Below are 23953 nucleotides of genomic sequence, written 5' to 3'. Positions count from 1 at the left end.
GAGGAGCAAAGCTGTACTCCTGAGGAAAGATTTCCGGAGACATTCAGTTGTGGGTAACTGAGAACAAGGTCCATGTGTGGTTTTTTGCTATGCGTAGTTAATGTACAGAATGGCTAATGTTCCCACTCCTTCCTTGAGAGAGACACCTTCTGGCAAAGCTCTTTTTTATTGCGTTTTATCACTTAGTGAAGATCGGAAGATCTGAATTCCAGTAGCCAATGACTGGAAATGTCCTTTCAAACTAAGATGTTGAACTTTAGAGTTTACCCCCAGGTCCTTAAGCTACCTTATCTGAATGGCAGAGGGAATTTTTTTCCAGTTTTCTTCTGTTATCAAGGTAGAACACAGCATCTGAATGTTAGAGAAGTAGCAGTACGTTAATCTCAGCCTTGCTTTTACTCAAAGATGTTTTGTGAGTGGTGTTTTACTCGAAGTTTTTACTCAAAGTGTTTTACAGAGTTGGCTAAAGATTATCTAACTTTTGGGTGGGTGAGGAGAGGGAGACAGACAGAGGTTTAGCTTTCATCACTGAGTGCATGAAGTGAGAATAAAAGCCAGAGCTTTCCTGATCCCATGCTCTACTAATAACAGTTTTACAAGCTGGTTATATAATTATCTGTTACCATGGATTTTTTTTTTCCCCACTTCAGGCAGATCAGCTATTTCATCCAACCAAAGCATTTTGTGTGGATCTTTGGATAATCCAGTGTCATCACTTCTATACTGAATTGCAGTAACAAAGCTGGCTATTACAGTTTACAAGATGTAACAAACCTTTGTGGTTTTTTTTTTAAATGTAGGGAAACAGGTCTGGGTTTTTTCTTTTTTTCTTATTCTGGATGGCAGGAAAGAATTTAGGGGAAAAAGGTACTCCAACTAATGTCTGTAGAGTAAGTGTTATAGCAGTAGACCTGGTTTCCTCTGTGTCTGGGCAATAGTTTACTGCGCTTCCCTCAAATTACGATGCTGTTTATAATATGTGTTTTAAGAGTGTAGTTAGCATTAATATTTATGAACATAATAATAATGGTAATTAACATTAATAATAATTCAGCATTTCTGACAGATGTAACTATTATTGCATAAATAGCCAAGTGTTTGTAGCAATCTGCAAATTTATTGGCTTATAAAGACGACATTAAATTAAGCTAGAGAAGAATTCCTGTATGGCGTATGTGTTGAAGAAGATGTTAATCCTGCGCTCTGGAAGGAGAGCTACAAGCACTCCATCACCTTTTTTATGGAGCAGCATTGCCAGATGTGGAGTCAAACACGGAGCATCTGTCTCCTAAGCACATGAAGGGCTCTGTATTATTTCCCTTGGCAAACATGTGTGAGCTGAGCTCTTTCCAGACGCGGGTGGAGGGGTGGTTCGTGGCCACCTCTGGCTGAGAGGCCTTAGGACAGTTGCACCATGACACTTGTGTGAACATGGAAGTACTCACAGTGTGTTGCAAGAAGCAGCTCCTGAGATTTTATCCTTTACTCAGCCTAAACCCCCTGGGACTGCCAGCTTTTTGTTTTGTTTTTCTGAGCAGACCCTTTCCCCAGCTGCAGGGAAGGGAACGGGAATTTCCATGGGGCTCCTAGCTCATCTCCCAGCTGCTCCCAGCCCTGAGAGCTGTTACCAGACAATCCTGTTGGGTCCTGTCTGAGTTTTTACTAGCATCCTGTGGAAGATGCTGCCTCTGGGGGACTTTTCCACATATCCGATGAAATACAGGGGTTTTTTTTGGACAGGGCTGAAGGTACATCGTGAGTACTGGAAGAGGGAACAAAACCAATTTATTTTGACATTAGATCCCATGGTGATGTGCATTACAAAGCTGGGGCTGTGTAAGGAACTGACTCACGTTACAGTATTTAACAGGCTTGAAACACCATATTCTATGACAAGCCTATCCCGTAATGCATATATGTCTCATTAGGATGGTAGCGTCTGTGGTTATTATAATAATTTAAAAAAAAAACAAAACCAACTCATTAATTTGTGTGTTGAAGTATGTCTGGACTGTGTAAGTTTGGAATAACCTCAGCGAGTGTGATAGATAAGAAAGGTAATGCTTTTGGTTCTCCAGAGTAGTGCAGGCAGTTATCTAAGAGTTTGAAAGAGACCTGTTGGTTATGATTCTACAAACTGTTATGCCATGGAATAGATGTGCATTCTTAAAACTTATTTTCAGACTTGAGACCAAGCCTGTTGCAGACAGGCAGTGTACACATTGAGTAGCTGGCTGGCTGCATCATAAGGGTTGGTACTGGTAGGCAGCTATTTCATACTTTTGCAAATTCTTCTTTGCTGAATCAATAGGGGGGAAAAAAGTACTGAAACTTGGATTTCACTGTAGTACTGTGGTGGAATTCACCCACCATTCATCTTGGCCACGCTTGGTGGTAGAAACCTGCGGGGTACCTGTGTGTGGCTGCGGGCTCTCTCGGTGGCTTCTCTTTTGTCTGACCCAGAGCGAGAAGGAGCAGTTTTTAGTGCCGACAGCACTTTAAGGCCTATCACCCCGCTGAGCTACCAGCCAGGGTTTGTTTGTGGTGGGTATGCTGTGGGCTGCACTCCGCGGGGCATCCAAAGGGGAGGCAGAAGAATGGCTGGCTGTGGAGATCAGATTAAAGGGAAAAAGCAAGGCTTTACAGCCTTTTCTATCTTAATGTATTTTACCGTTTCATCCTGCTTTTTCAGGCAAGGGTGACCAGGGATCTTTCTTCCCCCATTCAAAAGCCAGGTTGTCAGCTTTGTTTGGAGGGCAGAAGGGTTGTAAGGGAATCACCTGAATCCTTAAGGAGCAATCTGGGCTTTTTGTTCATTTTGACTCCCGTGAAGATAGTTTTCTCCTAGCTTGCTTATCAACTGTCAGCGAATAACATCCTGGAGGGGGCAGTGATGTAAATGCCAGAGCACCACTCTGTTGCTGTGACAGAAGTTCCGTGGCAGGAGTGCAAACCAGCCGCATAGCTTGAATGCCATGGTGCCTCAGTAGTGCAGGATGGCAGTGAGTAAATCCCCCAGGAGCTGCAGCCGGTGCATGAACTAGAAAAGTGGAGGTTGGCTTAGATGGGGCCCGTAGGGCTATATCAAGAGCAGCAAAAATCCCTTTAAAAATTGTTTTCCCAGTAAGTCTTAAATCTTTGCAGAAACTTTAGCCAGGCAATCCATTCCAGATTTTGGCACTCATCCTTTCCCTTCCCCGTGCTCATGCTGAGCAGATGAGCATGAGTGCAATGGCCAGACCTAAAATGAAGAGCATCTACAGTCTGATCTCATCCTCTCTTGCTGCCTTTGGCTGGAGAGGAGGAGGAGCTTTGAAATCGGATTATTACTTCGAGCCTCTTGGCTTTGGAGCTACAGACTGTTCCCCACGTTGCCAATGGGCTTAAAAGCTTAGCAGAACTCCCACTAGGTACCCAGGAAGCCTCTTACCGCAGGAGATGGTGACACGGCAGGATCAGCTCTTCTTTATTTATCATGCAGCTGAATCGTCTGGGGAGGGACCATAGCTAACCCGGTGATGTTGTTTCCAGAAACAACATCAAGAACAGGTAGAGCTGGGCCGATGCTCTTCCCCACCAATGTGACTGTGTTCACCCAAGTTGCTGTGTAAAACAGTTGCTATAGTTTTTAGTCTTCAGCTGCTGGTAGTACTTAGCCCACAAATGGGAATGCTGTATCCAGCATTTGTGGAGAGGAGGAGTTTGGGATTGTTTTGTTTTGGTTTTACCAGCAAGGTACTACTGGCATGGGACTGTGAGAGCTTAACAATATGTAATCTATATGGTATTATGGGTTAGCTTCAGAATGGTCCCTGTCTCTAGCTGTCTGCTCACCACTTTTCTCAACCTGTCTTCCCAGAAAAAAATCCAAAAGCCTAAACCAGCATAATCTACAAGTAGTTTAATGGTTTGAATGCATCTGATACTTCGTACAAGCGCAGCTACTGGGCGAGGTCGGTTCTAGGTGATGATAAATAGTATCTTTCTGAGGGTGAGGCAAAAGATACAATTCAAGCAGATTGTGTTTCCTCTCACCTTGTGTATGTAGGTTATTTTCAGCTAGAGGAGTTGAACTTGTGGCTTGGGCAATAGTGGTCAGCCACTTTGTTGGGGGTGTTGTGGTCTGGGGTTTTCTTAAGGGCATGACCCCAGTACTTTTCCCGTAAAGGCATAGACCCCTGATTAGAAATTTAAGCAGACTGGTGTTAAGCTTGCTTTTCTCAATTGCCCTTTGCAGGCCTCTTGGAAGTCTTCCACAGGGTCTGCAAGACGTCTGCAAACCACAGGCTGGAGACCATTGGTTATACTGAACCTGAAATTTCTGTCCCTCTCCCATGTAAAGCCAGCTCAGTGCCCAGTGCGATGCTTGCCCCTCAGCCAGCATAACTGGCTTATGGTAAACGGTGTAAATTATGTGGTCTGAAGGAAGAGGGGATTATTTTGAAAGGGAGAAATGATCATTTGGAGGGAGATAGCATGATCTCCAAATGCTTTGGCTGTTAATAAAACTGCTGAAAAGGAATGACTGCAGTGTCATCAAGTGCCAAGCCTTACGGCTTCTCTCAGCCTCGCCACTGAGTGAAGCATGGCCCTGGTAAGGGTGCTTGGGTTTGCGTTAGTTCCTCCATCTGTAAAATTGCTTTGCATGTGGGTGTGTGCATCCCCTCCCTTCTCAGGTGCTACAAGGCTTTACTGAATATTCTTTCAATGCTTTGATGCTCTAGGATGAAAGGTTCTCTAGAGGCGTAAAGTAGTAATGTCTAACTATTAATCAGAAATTAATCACTTGTTACTTCAGAGTTTCATATGTACCCTGTCCATCTTGAAGGGTGCTTTGCAGGGGGAGGAAATGCAATAAGTAGCAGTTTTACATCTTTTAAGTGCTGACAATGCGTAAAATTCATAACGAATGTAGTTCCTGTCCCAAATCACTTCCACTGCAGGCAAGACAAGCTAGGAGGAGACCGAAACTTTGGGACAGGAGGGAGACTGGATTGATCCGTCTGAAATCTCTCTTTAGCCACCCAGTGTGAGCAGCTTGTATTTGTTTGTATTATGTAGCAGTGAAGAATTGCAGTTGGAGAGCAAGTGGCGGCACGCTGTGCAAACAGGGGAGGGTCCCTGTCCCAAAGGAGAGATCAGGCAGCAGGTTAACGTGGATGAAGAACAAGAAGCCACAACTGTTCTGGTAGGTGGGATAAATAGATAGCATGGTGGTCTCAGATTTGTAAGCATCCTGATAGAAAGGCTAAAGGGGGACAAAACCGGAGTATGCCTATAAACCAAGCTTTGGAAGATTCTAACCTGACCGAAAATGTCCATGGGCATTGGGAAGAGTTTGCATTTTCAAACCTACTTGGGCTGAACTGAGCAGAGTTCAGTGTTTGTTCATCTCCTTTGGTAGCTGAAGGGAGCTGCTGCAGGAGAGGAGGCTGATGTTACCCGTCGCACGGCGGGGAGCACATGGGGTTTGTTCTTTGCAAACAAGTGCAATGTGGAGGCAATACGATAAATTCTCCCTGACTTTCTGTTTATAACCATCTTGCTCATACAAAGCTGTCATCTCACACCTCTGTTTAGTCCTGGAGTAACATTATGCCCCTATTTAAAACATGCTTGAAATAGCCTTCAGTCTGCACACAGAAAGTCGAGGTAGGTAGGGACCTCAGACGGCACTGACAGACATTAAGGGGGGACCTGAAGAAATGGGAAAGGGAATACCTTAGCTGCTCTTGCTTTTTTCACCCCTCCCCAAATGATAGTCCTCTTCTGGCAGGGTAGCTTTTCTGCTCAGTCAGGTGTGTGTTCTTCATCTTTTGCCCTCTCACCAGTCTGGTGGCTCAGAGAAGAGCTGGGACCACTGTGGTGCTGGGTGTCACTAAACCTCTTCTCGCACCCCTGAAGCCATACCGTAGAAGGCCAGCTTGGCTCCCCCTGAGTTTGTGGTCCCCGGGCCTCAAGGTGAAGATGATGATGTTTCCTTGAGGAGAGCTGCTGACTTGGTCCCCTCTGCCAGGAGCACAGGGCATTGAGCGCCCACTTTCATTGCAGTGGAAGGGTGGAGTGGAGAAGTCGGAGGCCCTTTTGGCTCAGGAAGCCGTAAGGCCCTGGAGCATCTTGTAGAGAGGGCAGCATGCAGGCTCCTGCAGGACTGTGGGGAAGCTGAGAGAGATGTGTCCAGCTGCGGGCTTGGATAATGGCTGGTGTCTGCAACTAGCTGCTTAAAATTAAAATAATGTGGCTGGAAGAATCCATCTGGATCAGGAGCTGTAACTTCTTTCTGACTTTATGGCAACCATCTAAACCCACTGCTGTTTGCTCTTTTAGGGTATTGTGGCCCTAGGAATAGCCCTAACTCCCCACAATACCCTCCTGGCTCGTCAAGCAGAGCAGGGCACTCTTGAATACTATTCCCATGTGATGGAAGCAATCACGAGCAGGGAGAGCATGGCACTGGGCTGCAGGAAGCTCTCTAGCTACTGGGTAGGGGCATGTTTTTTTCAGGCGTGCCGAGTATGTTCTAGGGGCTGAGTGTACCAGCAGAGCAACAAGCTGACTTGTGAGGGCTGGCAGAGGAACTGGCTGGTGGTGCAGCTGGATACTGTCACATCAGCTTTGGGACTGTGTCCCGCTATTCACTGCATTGGCCTGCTGCTGCTTTTCATGACTCACCTGGGTGTGTTCTTCAGCTGAAAGGCGGGTGCCACGCTTTCCTCTCTGGGACATGTTGGGGGGAGCAGTGGTCCCTCCCCAAGTCCCTGCATCCTCCTGGGGTGGCTGGCTCTTTGGTGGGGAGGAGAGCAGGAGCTTACTAGCCAGAGATGTGAAGCACGCACACCAGCATCACTCAACGCAGGGATAAATGGTGCTTGTTGGAAGCATTTCAGACCTGCAATTGACTTCCCACCTTCCTGACCAATCCCAGTAACTGTACTCTCTTGCACGAATTTGCCAGAGTCTTGCTCAGGTACCTGTAGTCATTAGTTATCTGTGATGGGAAAAGAATGTCCTGGCTTGATTCGGTGATGGTGTTGGAATTTCAGCACATGGGTTGGGGCTGGCTCAGCCCACTGGTAGCTTTCGGTGATCTCCTAAAGCGTCTGCAAAAGCCTGTTGAGTCACTTGGGAGCATTGCAATGGAAAGCTGATAATGGCAGCAGTATGGAAATAGAGCTGAAGAGACTGGGGTTTTTAAACTGATGGCTAACTTGGACGAGGCTTAGCTGTGCTTAAACTGGTTATGTCCATCAGATTTGGTTTTAGATGATTCAGCTCCAGCACAGAGGAGGAAGCCTTTAAACTGCAGTCCTGTACCTCAGCGCCCAGCCTGCTCACACCAGGCTCTTGCATGTGCTGGGCTTCCTGCGGTTTTGGAGGAGCCTGTCTTCTGAAATGAGGGCCCCAAAATTTGTGACACATCCTGCCAAGCAGACAGCTTGCTAGGAGCTGGAGACTGGCCAGCTGCTCTCCATAGTTCAAAAAGCCAGCACATGCAGCAGCCCCGCCATCACGTCTGCGCTTGCGTCGGTGACAGTGTTGTCACTGCTGTCACAGTTGTGGACTCATTTGTTTACTTTTACCTGGATAGTTGACTGTCCTCCCTCTCAAAAATCTGGGCAGATACCAAGAAGGAGTATACTTTGGGCAGCGTGGGGCTTGGGTCACCACACATTCAGAGGCCACAGCACTTGCATGCTGTCAAGATCAGAGAAGAAGCAGCAATTGCAACAAAACGCGGGTGATACGGGGGTTTAATGCATGCTCACAGCAGCTCTGGGGGAGCAGCGTTTGTTTCTGACTCAACCTTTGGCCAGCAGCATACTGGTGGGGTGAACCATGCCTGGCGTGGGACGTGCAGGCACAGACCCTTCACCCCCAGCCCACCCCTGCCAGCTATTGTCCCAGGGAGCGGGGCGGGATGGCTTGGTGCCCTCTCGCCCGCTCCGGCTAACCTGCTTCAGGCCAGCGCTTCTCCCGGGCGAGGTGGTCACCCTTGCTCCAGCGGCTGCCTCTTCCCGACAGCCCTTGCCTGACTCTGGGGGGATTTAGTCCCGGGCTGGGGGGAGGGAAAGATGTTAAACAGGCTTTTCCCTAATGAGGTGTGACGCCAGCTGGAGAGGGGGAGAATCCTGCTTTTCTCCTCTCTGTTGCTCTCCAGCTAGAGGAGGAGGAGATGTGTCCGTCCCCCCCTTCCTCTGCTGATTTGCTGCCTCTTCTGTTTCCTTTCTGTGCCGTCCCCAAAGCATTTTGGCAAGGTTCAGATTTCTGTGCTCACAGCTCAGTGCTCAAAGAGAAAAGGGGACAAACAAAAGAGTTTGAGGCGTGGGGAGGATGGTGGTGAGGAGGAAGCCCAGCCGCTCGCCCTGGGCCAGCCCAGAGGAGCGTAGGGTCAGGTGCCCAAGGCAGGGTTTGCCCTGAGGACCAGGGTGGGGTTGGTGGCCTCTTTCTCCTGGGAGTCCCTGGCATCACTTCAGCCATCTCTGCTCAGATGCGCTGCTCCAGCATTATGCCGCTTTGCTGGCTGTCCCTTGTTAGAGGGGAGGGCTAGAAAAACAAGGTTTATTCTTCCTCCTGCAAAGCATGGGCTGAAACATTAGGTAAAAACCCAAGAGGACCCCAACTCTTTGTTAGTGGTCCTGAGATGTTAAGATTTGCATTGCATCCTCCTGGTCCCTAGTGTTCTCACAACACCCTGGGTGTGTGGAAAAAGTCCAGGATTTAGGTGTTCTGGGGCAGAAAGCTGGAGATTCCAGCTGGATAGAAAATTGTTTGATGAAACAGTGCCGGTGGACCCAGCCCTAGGAAATTAAAGCACCTCTCACTGCTCTTGCCCTATTGCAAGCACTGACAGAAAAAAAGTAGACAAAACTTTACAGAACAATGTCAATGTCTTTTTTTTCCAAGGCAAATAATCACAGTAGTATTTGGACTGTGCCTTTACCATAACCCACTGGCACCAGGTGTGACTGTCGGTAGGGACCAGAGGACCACAGTGGTCTACGGGCAGCACCCGTGGCATTGGGGAGCATGGTTTAAGCACCTTGCTGCAGAAGCACCAACAGCTTCATGCCTGCTAATCGTGGACCTTCATTAGCCTGGTGCTACGTGTGTGCTGGCTAACCCTGACTTGTGCCAGAGCCCCGGAGCACAGCGTGTCACTGGGACTCTGCACCCAGCCCTGTGTCAGTCTGCGTGCCCAGTGCTCCTGTTAGCCAGCGGCCACAAAGTCTGTCTGCGACTGGGTCAGATCTCCAAATCAGTGCTGCACCTGCTGTGAAGGCAAGGACAAGGGACACCCACCTGAGAGAGAGGAAAGTCAGCAAGAGAAGGGGAGAAACTACCTGGCCACATGCTTTGGGGAAGGCTGGTGGGTCCCTGCCCAGGAGACAGCACCTTGCCCAGTGCCTGAGGAATGTCCCCCAGCTCCCGGGGTGACCTGTTGGCTCCAAAAATGTAAAGGTCACTCCTGGGCCTGGAAAACAATGGCTGCAGATAGGGGCTATCTGAGCCTGTTGTGGCCACTGCTTAAGGAGTGTTTAGTCAAACAGCAGCTGAAAAGGCTCACGGGAAGCACTTTAAATATCCCTTCACACAAAAGGCTGCCACATCCTAGCAGAGGCAGGCTGCTGACTGACAGCTTCAGTGCACAACTGTATGTGGATGAGGGAGAGGCTGAATGGGGGGGGGGGGGGGGGGGGGGGGAACGTCCGGAGACTTACTTTCCCTCTGCCATTTATTCTGGGTCCTAACATGTCGTTTTTCACAAGCTGCAAGTTTACCCTGGTAGCACACCTGGGATGTTGTAGCATATTGCATACTTTGGGGTTTTTTTGTCTCCCATCTCCTATATTTTTTGTTAGAAGGTGGATGTCCAGTAAAGTAACTTACAAAACAAAGTCAGTCAGCACCTCCAAAATACTGATTGCTTATCAAGTGAATTCACTCGGTAACTGCTATGTATTTATATAACATGATTACTATTTACACAACAATAATATCATTCTCTCCCAGGGATGGCAAGCAGCAACTGCAGTTTTTGTATTAACTTGTCATTAAGCAGGGTAGTCATCTAGAGGCCAGAACAGAGATTCTTGGGGCTTTTCCTCGCCCTGTGCCAGGGACGCTATGTCCAGCTTTGGCTGCCTACCACCCTTTCCTTGTCTTGGGTTTCCACATACAATAGATGTGTTTAGTACATTCTTCATAGGGCAGGTGTCAGGCTGCCACTCATGAAGCATGTTTTGGATGTTGCACAAGAGGTAAATAAGAGTGGTGTTGATAATGAAAATATGCCATTAATACATTTCCAATAAAAAACTACAAGCAGCATTTAATCTGTGATCTGTTATCAATAATTTTATTACTGCAGTTACTGTGGTCTAATAAAAAAGCACTTTCTCTTCTTTATTGGGTAAGTGCCAAAACATTTATCCTTTATTCTCTGACCATTAACCTTTATTCTGCAGCCATTAGCTTAGCCATTTGTGTAACAGTCTGTTGAGTAACATTCAAGTAGGAATTTGTATTCAATCCATTATTTACTCTGAAACCCAGAAAGAATAGCTTCTTATGCCTCTGTTGTTTATCCATATTAAATCTTGTTAAGTGCTGTATACTACTGATGATAAGTCTTATAGGAAGTGGATTTTTCTTACTGTGAATGATTTTCTGGCGTATAAATAAAACTGTAGTTAACCTAGTAATATTTTTGAAAACAAAGCTTGAAATTGCTAGCTGAAAACCGGGTGTTTCTTACATGTGTGAAATTCATAATAACTACAGTTCAGAAATTTATCCTTTTTGTGGATCAGTTGCTGCATCACACCTTTATGTGAATTCCATCGTGCTGAAATAAGCCGTGATGTTCTCCACCTCTCCATCAAGGGCTGAGGTTTGGGGTTATGAGGTCTGACATCCCTCCACCCTTTTTTTCTGTCTTACGGGGGGGGGGGGGGGGGGGGGGGGGGGGGAAGGGGGATGGGACCCAAATCCAGAGAGAAATAAGTTAAATAATCAAAATGCCCACTTTTCTTTGAGGCATTTGCTTGCCAGCTTTCAGTCATTTCTGGCTATCTATCTGAAACTGCTACTTCTCTGTGTAAGTGGCTTTTAGGGCCACGCTTTCTGAGCACATCTTTTAAATGAACTCATCAGCCTTAGCGAGTGGAAAGCAAAGCAGGAGAATGAAACTGTTGATTCCTGCCCATCAGCTGAACATGGCAGAAATCATGGCTTGCTTATTAGGCTGTGGTATCTCAACCTTACTGAACTCTATTTTTCTGTGTCCAGACAAAAGCATTAGTCTTCTGGCTGGAGAGTGACATTCAGTAAAAGCTTTTCAAGGTCTTCCCATAAACTCTTGCAATGAAGAGGTAGTAGTAGCAGTATTTTTAATGAAGGGGAAGGTCAGCTTACCCAGTGTATGCTCTGCAGCTGTACAGGTACTTGGGGCTGCTTGGGTCTTTTCGGTCCTGATCAGCTGGCAGTAAATTCTAAGGAATTAGTTTGATGGTTGGGATTTTTTTTCTCTCCTTTCTGCTCATTAGGAACTGGAAGCTGCTCTTCACAGGGATGATGTGGAGTTTATCAGTGACCTGATCGCCTGCCTTCTTCAAGGTTGCTATCAGCGCAGAGACATCACGTGAGTAACCTCGCTCTATGGCTTAAGCACTTTGCAAGGGGAGCTAATTAACACAGTTGCGGGGATGTTTCATGGCATTTAGAATGATGACATGGCAGTGATCAGCAGCCACCAGCAATCAGGCCAGATACTTCACCAAGTGGAAGGGAATTCCAGCTCTTCTTGGGCTGAGATGTAGGTTTTTAATTTTACAGACCTGTTGTTAGGCAAACTTCATCGTTCAGATCCCATGCAGACACGTTTGATGCTCTGCTATAGCACTAACGCACACAGTAAACATTTACATGTACTGCTGCGCTTTGCACTCTTATTTGGTCAAATTAGTGATCTCACACAGTCTTTAAATCATCACATATGTTTTCAACGTTTTGTATATTGCATAGAAGAATACTTGCTGCTCTGCAGCCACCTCACATACATGGAAGATCCCATTGCTTTACAGAGGGACAACTGTAACTATTTTCTTAGAAATAAGACTATTAGAATCAGTTCAGTTGCAGGATGTTGGTAAGTGATTTGACACATTCCCTTGATGTTTCGACATCCAGAGACAGTTTGTTATCATCCACCAAAGTAGCCTCCCAAACTGAGACCTCTGTAGAACATCATTCTTCAGAGGATCGCCACTCACACAGTGAAATGGGCTCCCAGTGATAACAAAGGCTTGTTGTAGTGTGTTTTATTTGTTCTTCTGTGAATCACGTTAATAGCAAAGCATAATTGTGGAGATGAAGACAGCTTGGCAACACTTGCAGTTGCTTAGAAGAGGTGTTAAGCAATCCTGCTCCCAAGATTTCCCTGTGGTGCAGAGGCTTAGGCTGTTGCATAGGTATAACCATAGGTACTTGCATTGAAAGCTCTATTTCTAAAAAACTGTTTATGTTCTACAAAATGTATAGGTTTATATATACATATATATATATATCTGCCACTTAAGTAAGTTCTCTTGTGTTGCTGCATTGACATTCAGCAAAAATGGGAATCAGGACCTGAACCAGGCAGCTGCACTGCATTTACTGTCTCTGAATGAAACTGATGTGATGAGAAGCTTGATTGTAAAGGGACTGCAATCGTGTCCCTTCTTCATCAAAATAGCCACAGAGCAATATAACTTTGCTTGTAAACATGCAGCGAGTTTATTTCTTCATACCAGAAATGCCAGAAAGTAGTGGCTTAAGTATTTTGCCCACCTTAACCAGCTCACTCTTGTAGAAGTAGTGCAAGATTTGTGTTTGGTACATTTCATAAATTCCATATTGTGAGGTTCTCCTACACTCCAGATCTAAGAGTGTCCACTTAGCAATTGCACTGTTTAATTTCCTCCCCTTTCTCAGCTGTTTTAACTAATAAATTTCAGGGATGAATCACAAGTGAGTCGTTGGGCATTGGCAAGTTGTCTGTCTGGGGAAAGGTGACACATGTACAAATGCATATACACTCATGCACAGTTAGGTGATGCACTTGGAGGCTCAACAATGTGTAGTTATTCAGTATTGCACGTAGGTCCCAGTTTGTGCCTGTGCCTTGGTTAACTCCAAGATGCTAAAAAGCTGCAAGGAGTTAAGGTCATCGCAGAAGGAAGAGCTAGTATCACAACTGTGGTTTTGTGCAGCCTAGTCAAGGTGCGTGTGCAGCATAGGTACCTATGTAGCCGTTGCTATGTGTCTGTCCGTATACAAGAGGTGCCATAGAAAATGGAGAAGGGCAAAATCACCCAGTGAAGTTGTGAGAATTACACCTCACCTGAACGTTTGTACTAGGGAGAGCGTGAGGTGCCTGAGGGAGAAACCATCTGCACCCTTTCCACAGCACCTCCTGTGGAAGGGGACTGTCTCATGGGCAGGGGAACAATGAGAGAAGTCATTTCTGCAGAGATGGGGAAAATAGCACAACAGGAGAGCACGGTGGAAACAGCTGAAGGAATGTATCAGCAAAACCACCTGCAGCCGCTGAGATGTTAGGGAGAGGTGCTCTGAAGCACTGCGGAGGAAGCGATGGGGGAGGCTACCAGGGAACAGAGGGAAAGGTGCTGTGTGCAGAGAGATGTCGGAAAGGAAGAAGCATTAAGATGTAGTCTAAATATGGAAATCTGTAGATAAATAAGGGCTTGAATACATTTCTCAGAAACAAACTTGCTCCACTGTTTGTTTCATATTGTACAAATCAGATGTGGAATATTCATCCAAAATGAATGTGTTTTTTAAAGCCTGAAATTCTCCTTGTGCATGTAAGAGGTAGAATTTGTGTAGAGTTTAGATTTGGTTTTCCACAATGGGCGAGGACTCCCTTTTTTCTGTTGCAGATGTAGTAGGTATCTGTCTCACGTGGGAAAAATCAGCCGTTTCACAGATCATCACAGTGGTGTTGCAGCAGCAATTTTTCCAGTCATTTGTGCTCTGCATCCCTCATGCCGAGGCTGTGAGCTGTTAATCTTTAGGCTGTAAACTTTGCTCCCTGTTGCACCTCAGAGGGGAGGGTAGGAGCTTGTTCTCATTGTTGTTCTTGGGCTGGATCTCTGCGGTTCAAGCACAAGATGCTTCATATGACTTCCTGTAAAACACAGTTTACTTACCTCTCCGAGGGGTTTTGAAGTTTTGTTAATTTTGTGTCATGTCTTACCTCTTTGATGGCCAAAGTGTTACCTGCCTGTTTTCTCACAGTCTGTCTAGGAGCAGCTTGTAGTTCTTGTCACATCTGTTTTGACAGCATGCAGAACTTGCAGTGGAGCTGGCTGCCTGGCTTTAATCATGCATCATAGAGGGGTATAAAACTGTCACATACCTTTGCTAATTATAATGTGCTCTTGAGTAATATTGGAAGTGGAACCTAGCTGAGACCCCTTCTAACGCACAATTTAACATACTCTAGTTTAATTTGCTTTTTATTTATTGAAAAAAAAAGATTAGATTAATACTTTTGTGTAGGATTCTGTGATTCTTGGTTTTGAAGTAGAGCACCTTTGTCTTGGTTTTGATATTCTTTACGACAGCCTTTTTACAAAAAAGGAATCATGCAGGAGAGACTGTTTGATATCCTGCTTGATGGCTAAGGAGTGCTGAATGTCTGGTAACTTAAGACCTTCTTTAAGTTATAGATATCTGTGTTTAACTAGAGTCTACTTAATGGGATGCCACGTGTTCTCCAAATTCTTATTTATCATAACTTATCATAGCTGTTAAGAACACTCTTCACTGACCTGGTTTTTGCTGTGTTAAGCACTGTAGAAGTACAGAACAAAGAAGATGGTAGTCTGCATTTCTGGCTTCTAGCATCTTTAGTGATGACCTCATAGCTGTCCTTGCCTGGCACCGGGTGGTTTGAGCACTTGGCCAGGACAGTTTCCCTGTTGCTCTCTTTTTTTACTGTGACCCAAAATACTTTTGTGCCGTGATGTGCAGCTTTATAAATACCCTTCATAGTATTAATACACCATCCATACCATCTAACTCCTAACAGTGCAATAACTAATACTCTTGAAGCTTTTTGTTTGATCTCTTGGCTCAGTTTTGTGCTATAGGCACGGTTTGGTTTGATGCCAGGGAGTTTACCCATACATTGTTCCTGCCTCTAGCTTCTGTGCACAGACCTTAAAATGTCTATGATTTCTTTTAATTGTTTCAAAATGCAAATGCCTGGAAAATGAGGAGTGGGGAGGGAGAAAACTCAGAATAGAATTTGGGGTTTATAAAAATTAAATAAATAAAAATTAAGCAGTTTGAAAAAATAGTAGTGATTGCTTCAGACTCTCTCTGATATAAATTGGGCAGCTGCACAGTCCCTAGGGGCTGCCACTTTAATTCCAGCAGGAAATGCGACTTGATGACTTGTATCAAGACAGGAAGATCAGAGCTTCAGCTAACGGCAGCGGCCGCAGCAGGAGCCTTCTGCAGCTGTTTTTAAGTAAGAAGTGATGGTGTGACATGGATGTGTACACTCAACTAAAATAATCCAGAAAAGCTTCTGCTGTTCAGCATTTCTTTGGGTGAAAGTCATTCTCCACTGCTTTGTTACTGCATTTTTGCTGTTTTTCTAATGTGTTGGCAATAAGAAGTTTCAATGACTTTATCATATTTCTCACTGGAAGGCATTTTGTATGCTGCTATTGTCTCTTGAAAAACATTTTAATAGCTTTTTCTTATAACATGGTGGTGGTTGGTTGTTTTTTTTCAACATGGACAAAGGTGCCAGAAGGCGAGGAGGAACAAAAACAATATCTCTGGTCTTGCCTATGACCCGTGAGATTCTTTTCTTATACCCCAGGAGATTGGTCCATCGCTGTAGCTGAAAACTGTCTAATTGACTTCTGTGGCATCACAGACAGTATTTGCTTCCTTAGGAACCTCAGGTGGTTTTTTTCTTGTTATTTCTTCCCTTAACGCGTTGGAATTTTTTCTTCTCAAGTGGATTGTCTGGTGCACCCACCTTAAGCTCTTTCTGGATCTGTGAGCTAAACTTGGAGTCTCTGGCTTGTAGTTTGTGCCTGGTTTGTTCTAATATGGATAATAAGAGGATAGTCCTTAGCTTCTCTTCCCTCCCCCAGAATTGTCTTAATTATTTATATCGTATCCTTAGTGGTGGCATTGAGAAATACTGTCAGCAGGGCATCTGAAGAGCTGTAATCTCTACTTGTTGACTTGCCAATCAAGAATACTGCCTCTGTTCTGCTTATTTTCTAATGCTGGTTCCGTAATCACTTACTTGAGCTTTCATCAGAAAGAGATAAGGGATAATCTGAAATCTTCTAACCCATCAGGGCAGAATGCCCATTTCTGAGGACTGTGTTTAATAGCTCCAAGTATTTAGCTTCTTCCTTCTGCTTTGCCACTTTTCTCTGTCCTTGTCCTTTATTCTGTGGACTGTGTCTTTACAGGCTACTTTGGGGGTTACCCCACGTCTCATGCTTTGGTAAAAGTGACCTCAACGACATGCTTAACATCTTAAAATTGCCCTGCTGCATGTGACTACATGAGCCTATGTTTAGGAACTGCTGTATGTTGTTTGGTCTAGGGAATGAAGTGGCAGGTCAGCGGCCAGGGATAGCTGGCAAAATCAGTGCCAAGTTTTCAGTCTCGTGGACACTGTGGTGAACTGGGATGTGGGAATAGCTAAGCTAAAGTACTAAAACAATCTGAATGAATTCAACGCTTCAGTCTGTGCCATAACATCTGGGGCAGCCAGGCTAAGCTCAGTCACAGCAGACCTGGGGACCACCAACTTTGGGAAGGAGCTGTAACAGCCAGCTTGTGCAGTTGTGCCAGTGACCTTGATTATAACAACTGTTTCAATGGCCCAGCCACAAAGCACCTCACTAACTCAGAATCATATTCATGAATGCCAAGTCAATATCAACAAGATCAGCATTATTTACGGTCTGACTTTTAACAAGTGCTGCCTTGCATACATCATGGAGATTGGTAGATGGCCTCTGGAATCGACCCAGTATCATTGGCACAGGAGATACCATGAGGGGGCAAGGGAGATGAAGTGGCTACATTGCTCATCTTGAATCTAGTATTAATATTTATTATAATAATAGCCAAACCATGCAAGGTGAGCCTTTTAAAGGGTAAAAAGTGAAAATGAGGCAGCTGGCAGGTGTTGGGAACGGATGGATGAGATTACAGCAGTAAAATAACACAGTCATTCAGAGATTAGTGAGAAGCACAGTGGAATAAAATTACATAGTTCAAGTTTAAATAAAACTAAGTAAATGTCTTTGATTCTCAGATGGATAAAATGAATCTTTAAAGAGTAATTTGAAGAAAAGTTGGTAGCATGCTCTGGAAGTGCTGTTCCTTAGACGTGGTGGTGGAGCATAAAGGACTGAAAATGGTGGAAGAAAAACAGAGCATGGAAACTGTGCTCTTATTGTCAGGGCAGACAGGTGAGAGACAAATCAATTTTGGATAGCTGGGGAGAGGGAGTTATGCAAGACATTGACAAGGAGGAGTAGGTGGCTACACTTAAAAGAGCGAATGCAGCGAAGAGTCCTGGAGACCGCAGTGATGTCATCATGTCCATGTCATGAGTTTGAAATATGAAATGGACAGCTGTATTTTTAAGTTCTTGATGTTGCAAACCAAGTACTCTGGAGATGAAGAATAAAGCAACGATGAAGAAAAAAATTGAGAAGGCAAGTGAAAACATCTTCTTCGAAGGAAGAAGGCAAAGAATGATGGAGAGAGGGGGACAGGATGTGAAAGTGCCCTCCACGTGAAACCTTTACCCTCACTTTTGAGATGTGCGCTTCAAGATAGTGATGCTCCAAACCACTGGTGCAGGATTTTTGCTCCAGCATAGTTGGCTTTGCAGGCCACCTCCCAGCACCTCAGCCAGGTTCAGAAACAGATTTTTAGTCCAAGGGTAAATATTGAAGAAGTCCTGAAATTACTTTCACGGAGCCTTTTAGCCCCAGTGAGCTTGGTGAACAGCTGGGGCAGCTGCTGGGCAGCTGCTAAACCACTATGATAATTTGGTGTGCCATGTCAATCTCTGTTCTGTGTCACCTATACTTTTAAATTTTCTCTCACTTTATCTTCCATACTTCCTCAGTTTCTTTCTGGCTCAACCAGTGTAGTGGTTTAAGCTTTAGAGAAAATAGGAGAAAAGACCTCTTCTGAAATGGATCCCAAAAGGGATGGTTTTAGCACCCATTTATTTATCTGTAAAAACTTTGTTTTTATCTTTTGGCCCCAGAAATTTGTAATGTGTGGGCCTGCTTCTAAGCAATGAATTTCCTAAGCTTGTTTGCCTCAAGGCAACCCCATGCTAGGTATTTTTTGCCTTAGAAGGGACTCTTCCTCCCCCATTAAGCATATTTTTCTATGAGCAGCAGGGCACATAAGGACTTGTTTCATATGGATTTGTGCCATACTACATGCATGTGTCCTACTTCCCCATCCTCACCAAGACAATGACTCTAGCTTCTTCCCCACAGTGCTCATCATCACTGTAAGGTCCTCTCTACAGCCCCTAAACAATTGGAAGAGCTTATGGCACAGCAATGCTGTTGTGTTCCTTTATGGCTATGGATTGGGAGCATGCTTTCTTTTGATGGGCACTAGGAATGAACAATGCTGCATTAAGCTGGCTTCATTTGTTCTTCAAGGATCCAGAAATGAATAGTAAGTAATGATCCTCTTCCAGTCTGAATGTGAAGCACAGTAAGCCTCATTCCTGTTTGCTCTTTCAGAATACAGGGAGATGTATTTGGGTCTTTTGTAATTTAATTGGCTCCAGCTCCCAAGGGTTGATCTGCTTCTCTTCCCAAGGGTTGATCTGCTTCTCTTCTGAAAGTGTTGTCATCAAATAACAATAGTAGAAAGAAAGAAGCATATGGTGGTTGAAAATTGTCAAGCAGGTATTGAAGCCTGGTTAGATGTAGGTGAAGGTAATTGATGGGAGAAGTGAAATGCCACCACAGATGGACCAAAGCCCATGCTGTCTTACCAGGTCAGTTCACAAGGTGGTAAGTTGGGCTCTAGGTAAGTTCCTTTATTCTGGACCATCCAGAAGGCTTTGTTCATCCTTGAGCTAGAGACTGCTATGGCTTGACCTTCCTTTCATCACATCTGGAGTGTCTTGTCGTTGGGCATATGCTGTGAGGCTTGTTGTCAAGGTCACATAGAACAAGATACAAAACAAAGGAGAAAAAACACCATGCCTTAAGAACCAAAGCATCCACATGGAAGCAGCGTGTGGCAGAGGGTGCAGCAGTGGTTCTCACACTTCATTTTGTCTTTGTGGCCATCAACACCCCTCCTTGCATGTCTTTTTCAGGTCAGATCAGTATGCGCTGGCTGTGCACCCAGTGTGCATGAACCAAAATATCCCATAGTAGAACCATTCAAAGCAGTAGCTAGCAGCCTGCATCTTACCAGACCTCTCACTCCACACCAGTATTTCCCGAGTCCTTCCCGCCCACCTCCCCAGCTGGCAGAGCTGGCTTCCCCCAAGGTACTTGTTTCCCTCTTGAGCACCCAGATCCTTCTCTCTCCCTTTTTATTGTATCAAACAACCTGTTAGTTCTTGGGTTAGTTAACAAATAGTTCTAACACTGGTTCTTTTTGTTTTCCTTTTTGATCCTTCAAGAGATTGCCTTTTGTTATTCAAAGACAAAAGTACTTGACACAGGAGCAATGCAGAAGCCCCCAAGCTTCAAAAGCTGTCCTGGCTGTGGGATCGATATTCAGATATTCACGTCTTAAGTGTCTGATGAGCCTTGGGGAAAAACTGAGCAGAGAAGAATGCGGCAATGCAAATTCCTGAGGGGTGCTGGGAGGCATCCATCCATGCAGGGACTGGAGGGGTTTCACCTGCTGATCAGGGCCTTTCAGGATCAGCATTTCACCCTGCCCAGGGACCCCTCTGCCTTTGTCTGACTTCCTCTACAAGGCTGACAAAAATCTGGCCTCCCGTCTGTTGCAGTGAGAAAGGTACCTCCCTTTGTTAAGTTGTGCTCAGAAATGTCCAGGTCAGAGGGTTTTGTTTTGAGGCCCAGAAATTGCAGCTCGAGCTCTAAAACTGACCCCAGGAACTGCTGTGTCTCAGACTTATTGCCTCATGAGCGTGTGCTCTGAGGAGAACCTAGGTACTTTACTTTTCCATTGCATCCAAAAAGTGGCATAATTTACTGATGCCATTGAGTCTGTCAGTGTCGTCAAGCCTGCTGCTTGCTGATGGGCCTGTAAAATCTCCAGTTTGGCATCAGTATTGCTTAATCTTCTCTTGGTGATCTTATGCTTCACTGGGGGACCAGGTGCGCCCTGCAGGTCAGTGCATTCTTCCCTCAGCTGGCTCTCCTACTCTGCGCCTCTGTCTCGTGCACCGGTACCACCAGCTTCAGGACTGATCGTCATGACATCTCATTAGTGTTGCCTTCCTGGCTTTTAGTACCAGCATACGTTCCAGTGCCTTCAGTACACACCTCAGTGTTGGCTCTGAGGCTCAGGACTTCTCTTCTGCCTCCTGCCATTCTGCCTTTGCCAGTGGCGTCTGTCGCTTATTTTCTGATTTTGAACTTGACGGGAAACTCTGCATTCAGGGTCTCGGGAGATTCTTACCACTTGATCTGAGCATACTGTCAGGGAAAAATGTGTGTTCCCAGTCTGGCTGCAGGGATAGATCTCATTGGGTAAGGAAGCGCTGGGCTCCGACTCTCCTCAGCTCTCTGATGCTATCCACTAGCATGCTAAGGAATTCATGGCTTACTGAAAGCTATTTTCCCTGGCCCTTCCCCAGCCAAGATCAATGTCATCACATGGCAAGAGGTGACATACGCCTCCCTTGTATCCTCCCACAGTATCACTTGCCAGCTTGACACCAAAATTTCTTTAGGCACAATAGAGGCATTTTCAGGTCTACCATTAATTTATCATAGGTGCTTGGGGTGAGATAACTTCTTTCCTTGGTCCTTTCTACCTCAGACATGACACGTGATGGCATCAGCACCGGTACCACCCTGTTCTAGTACCACCTCTGCTTCCCTTTCTGGGTAAAGTTTCAGTAAGTTGATATTGCCTATTTCTTGGGCTCCCTCAGCTCAACAGATTGATTCCTCAAGGCAGGAAAAAAGTGGCTGGCACTGCTGGGGACATGCATCTTGTCTCCTCTATGATTGATGGACTGTCCAGTGCAACCCCCAGTGAAGAAGCAGAGGGCACTTACTGCTTGACAGACACTCAACTCTTCTTCCCATTCAGATAGCAGGATATCTGACAGACCATCTTACCAGGAATCTTCTGGAGATTCCTATATATTTCCAGATACACAGTATTTTACAATTTCAGCCATATCTCAAAGAACTGTAGTCTCTATTTATAGGCAAGAAGAGAAAAAGTAGCTGCAATGTCACCTGGTTTCCTCTATGCTGGAGCTGTAGCACATGTCTCAACATGATGGTAGGTAGACAAATACATGTTAGTGGCTGATGACAGACCTGTTTGTTCTTGGAGTTTAAACCTCCTCTTACTGCTCCCATGGATCGTACATCACACTGAAGGCAACTGATTTGTTACTGCATCTGATTTGTTACAGTATCTTAAACGTAAAATTGAATAAATGGTGAAGCACAGAGTATCTGTGGGGTTTATATGCTGGCAAAGCTGGGTAGGTATATTTAAACACACCTTCGGTGTGGACGTGGTCATCCGAGTCAAACCCAAAAATGCCCGTAGAAAATAGCATAATCACTTGATTAATCGTATTTATGCAGTTATAATTAAGGAAAAAGGCAATTTTTTAAATTGTCTCAAATCATCTCTTCTTTGTATTCATTCAAGGTAAATAATCCTTTCCGTTCACCTATTGCTACCTTAATTAATGTTTTTACAAACATATGTAGCAATACTGTTTGCTCACCACAGTGATGTTCCAGGATCTTTTAGCAGAATTATTTCCCCCCCTTTTTAATCCAGTTATCCAACCCATTGATTTGTCATTATCAATTTTCACTCAAATTGCAGCATCAGTAGTGGGGGAGGGGGTTCCTGCTTCTCTGTCCGTGCCACTGCCCCAAAATGCTGCATGCTCTGATAGCACAGATCTTCCTGTCATGGAGACTGTGCAGAGACTTACTGAGTTAAAGGGAGGGTTGAGCTAGCATTGAAAAACTGACAGTCATCACATTTTAAGTTTCATTTTAGTCCCATTAATGTTCTCTGAATTTGTCTGGGCAGTGTACGCATCCTCCTGCCCATCCCCTTTGCCGCCAGGACTTTCCCTTCCTTTGGCACCAGACACCTTTAGCTGTTGTTTGGGGTGTTTCTGGCTGCTCTGATTTTATTGCTGTTCATATTCCTGTTTCTTCCTTTCCTTAATCAAACAACAAAAACATGCAAGCAGCCCTTGCTCCTACCTAAAAATCAAATACAGACTCAGTGTGCATCTAGTTAACCATATGTGTCTTCCTCACCCTCCAAGTACTGCATGATCCACCAGGCTTGGCAAATTCAACCTCTTTCATCCAGTGCTTCACATCTCTGCACCACTTGCTTTCTTGCACTGGCTTACTTGGCCAGATAGACTGCTGGTCTCTTGAGATGGGGAGATGGATGCTGGGCATCTGCTTACTGCTTCCTGGTATCATGATGGAGACGGAGAGGGGGAGCAGCAGAGAGGCAGATAAGGGCAGTGAGGAGCAGCTGGGCGTAGGTGGAAGGAGGGCCATCGGTGCTTTCAGATTGCATTTCCTTCACCAAAAATCACTTTCACCTTCTCACACAGAAGGAGAAGCAACAGCCTGCCTCTTTGTTGCCTCCCTGTACTTTGAGGTGTTAGAGGTAGGACAACCATACAAAACACTTGTGGCCCCTCCTGCTGATCCTGGAGGTGGTGACGAAAATAGAGCAGCCCTGGCTCACAGAAGGGTGCTTGGAGCTCCTGCAAGCAGGGAGACAGAAAATGACAGGACAGTTCAAAGTAACAGGTATGTGTGATTTCTCCTGCCGGTGCTGCTTTTCTCTCACACAGCCCAATTAACAGGGGTCACAGAGCACTGATTAGCTGCCTTGGCGTTTTGTGAACATAAAGCAGTGAAAGAGCCAGGGTAAATGGGGGAGAGCAGATCAAATAGACACTTATCTCAGCACTCCTCCTGCCTGTCCCTGGCATTTGCCAGCCTAAGGGAAGAGTCTTTTCAGAAGAGGCCAATGCGGGACAGTGCTGTATCTGTGCTGGTATCTCAGCTGCTTTTCTGCCTTCTCTCAGTAAAATAACAAACAAGTCACCCCCAGTAGCTATGTCATGTGTGGGGTGGTTGCTAGATAAAAGCCAAATCACAGGAGCTGCATTGACCATAGGCAGCTGGGGAAGATCAGAGCATGGCCTTGTGCCACACAGGCATGCACGATGAGTTCAGTCCCTACAGCTGGTGCCTCCTTTTGGAGGGTGGACTTGCAGCCTCCTGTTCCTTGTGTGATGGAAAAGGGGTGGAAGGCAGCACATAACAGCTCACAGCAGGTAAAAAGGCATCTCCATCTAATTCAAGAGTTGGTGAGTGTGGTCTGGTAGTGCTAAAGAGCCCAAACTGGAAACTTTTTCCACCGTGGCTGGGGGGAGAAGTCTACACTTGGACTGAGAACCTCCTGGAGGTTCTGGACCTGGAACCTGCCTAAAGGGTGGGCAGCTGTGGTAACCTTGTGGCTTCCCCTTCTTGCTTCATGCTCTTCCTTTTTTGGGGGGTAGCAAAGTAACACTCCCACTTCAGCTGTCATACCCAGGTTAAGTGGCTGCACTTGCTTCTGTCAAGCCAGCACATGCTCCTGCGGTGTGATCCCTTATTAGACTAGACAGCCCACATCAGCTCTCCATTCT

At 45.5% G+C, this 23953-nt stretch overlaps 1 protein-coding gene across 3 annotated transcripts in view; it reads left to right on the top strand.

Moving 5' to 3' along the window:
- Nucleotides 1-23953, top strand: part of LOC121088784 (cat eye syndrome critical region protein 2) — a 102623-nt gene that overhangs the window by 38773 nt on the left and 39897 nt on the right. For all 3 annotated transcript variants that reach the window (XM_040595345.1, XM_040595344.1, XM_040595346.1), the window contains exon 2: nucleotides 11547-11641. In XM_040595345.1, the coding sequence (XP_040451279.1) occupies nucleotides 11547-11641 (95 nt within the window). The remainder of the gene's footprint in view (nucleotides 1-11546; nucleotides 11642-23953) is intronic.

This window comes from Falco naumanni, chromosome 5 (genome assembly GCF_017639655.2).
Source record: "Falco naumanni isolate bFalNau1 chromosome 5, bFalNau1.pat, whole genome shotgun sequence".
NCBI lineage: Eukaryota > Metazoa > Chordata > Aves > Falconiformes > Falconidae > Falco > Falco naumanni.
Note: the sequence above shows the minus strand (reverse complement) of the source record. Positions and strands in the feature narration are given on the sequence as shown.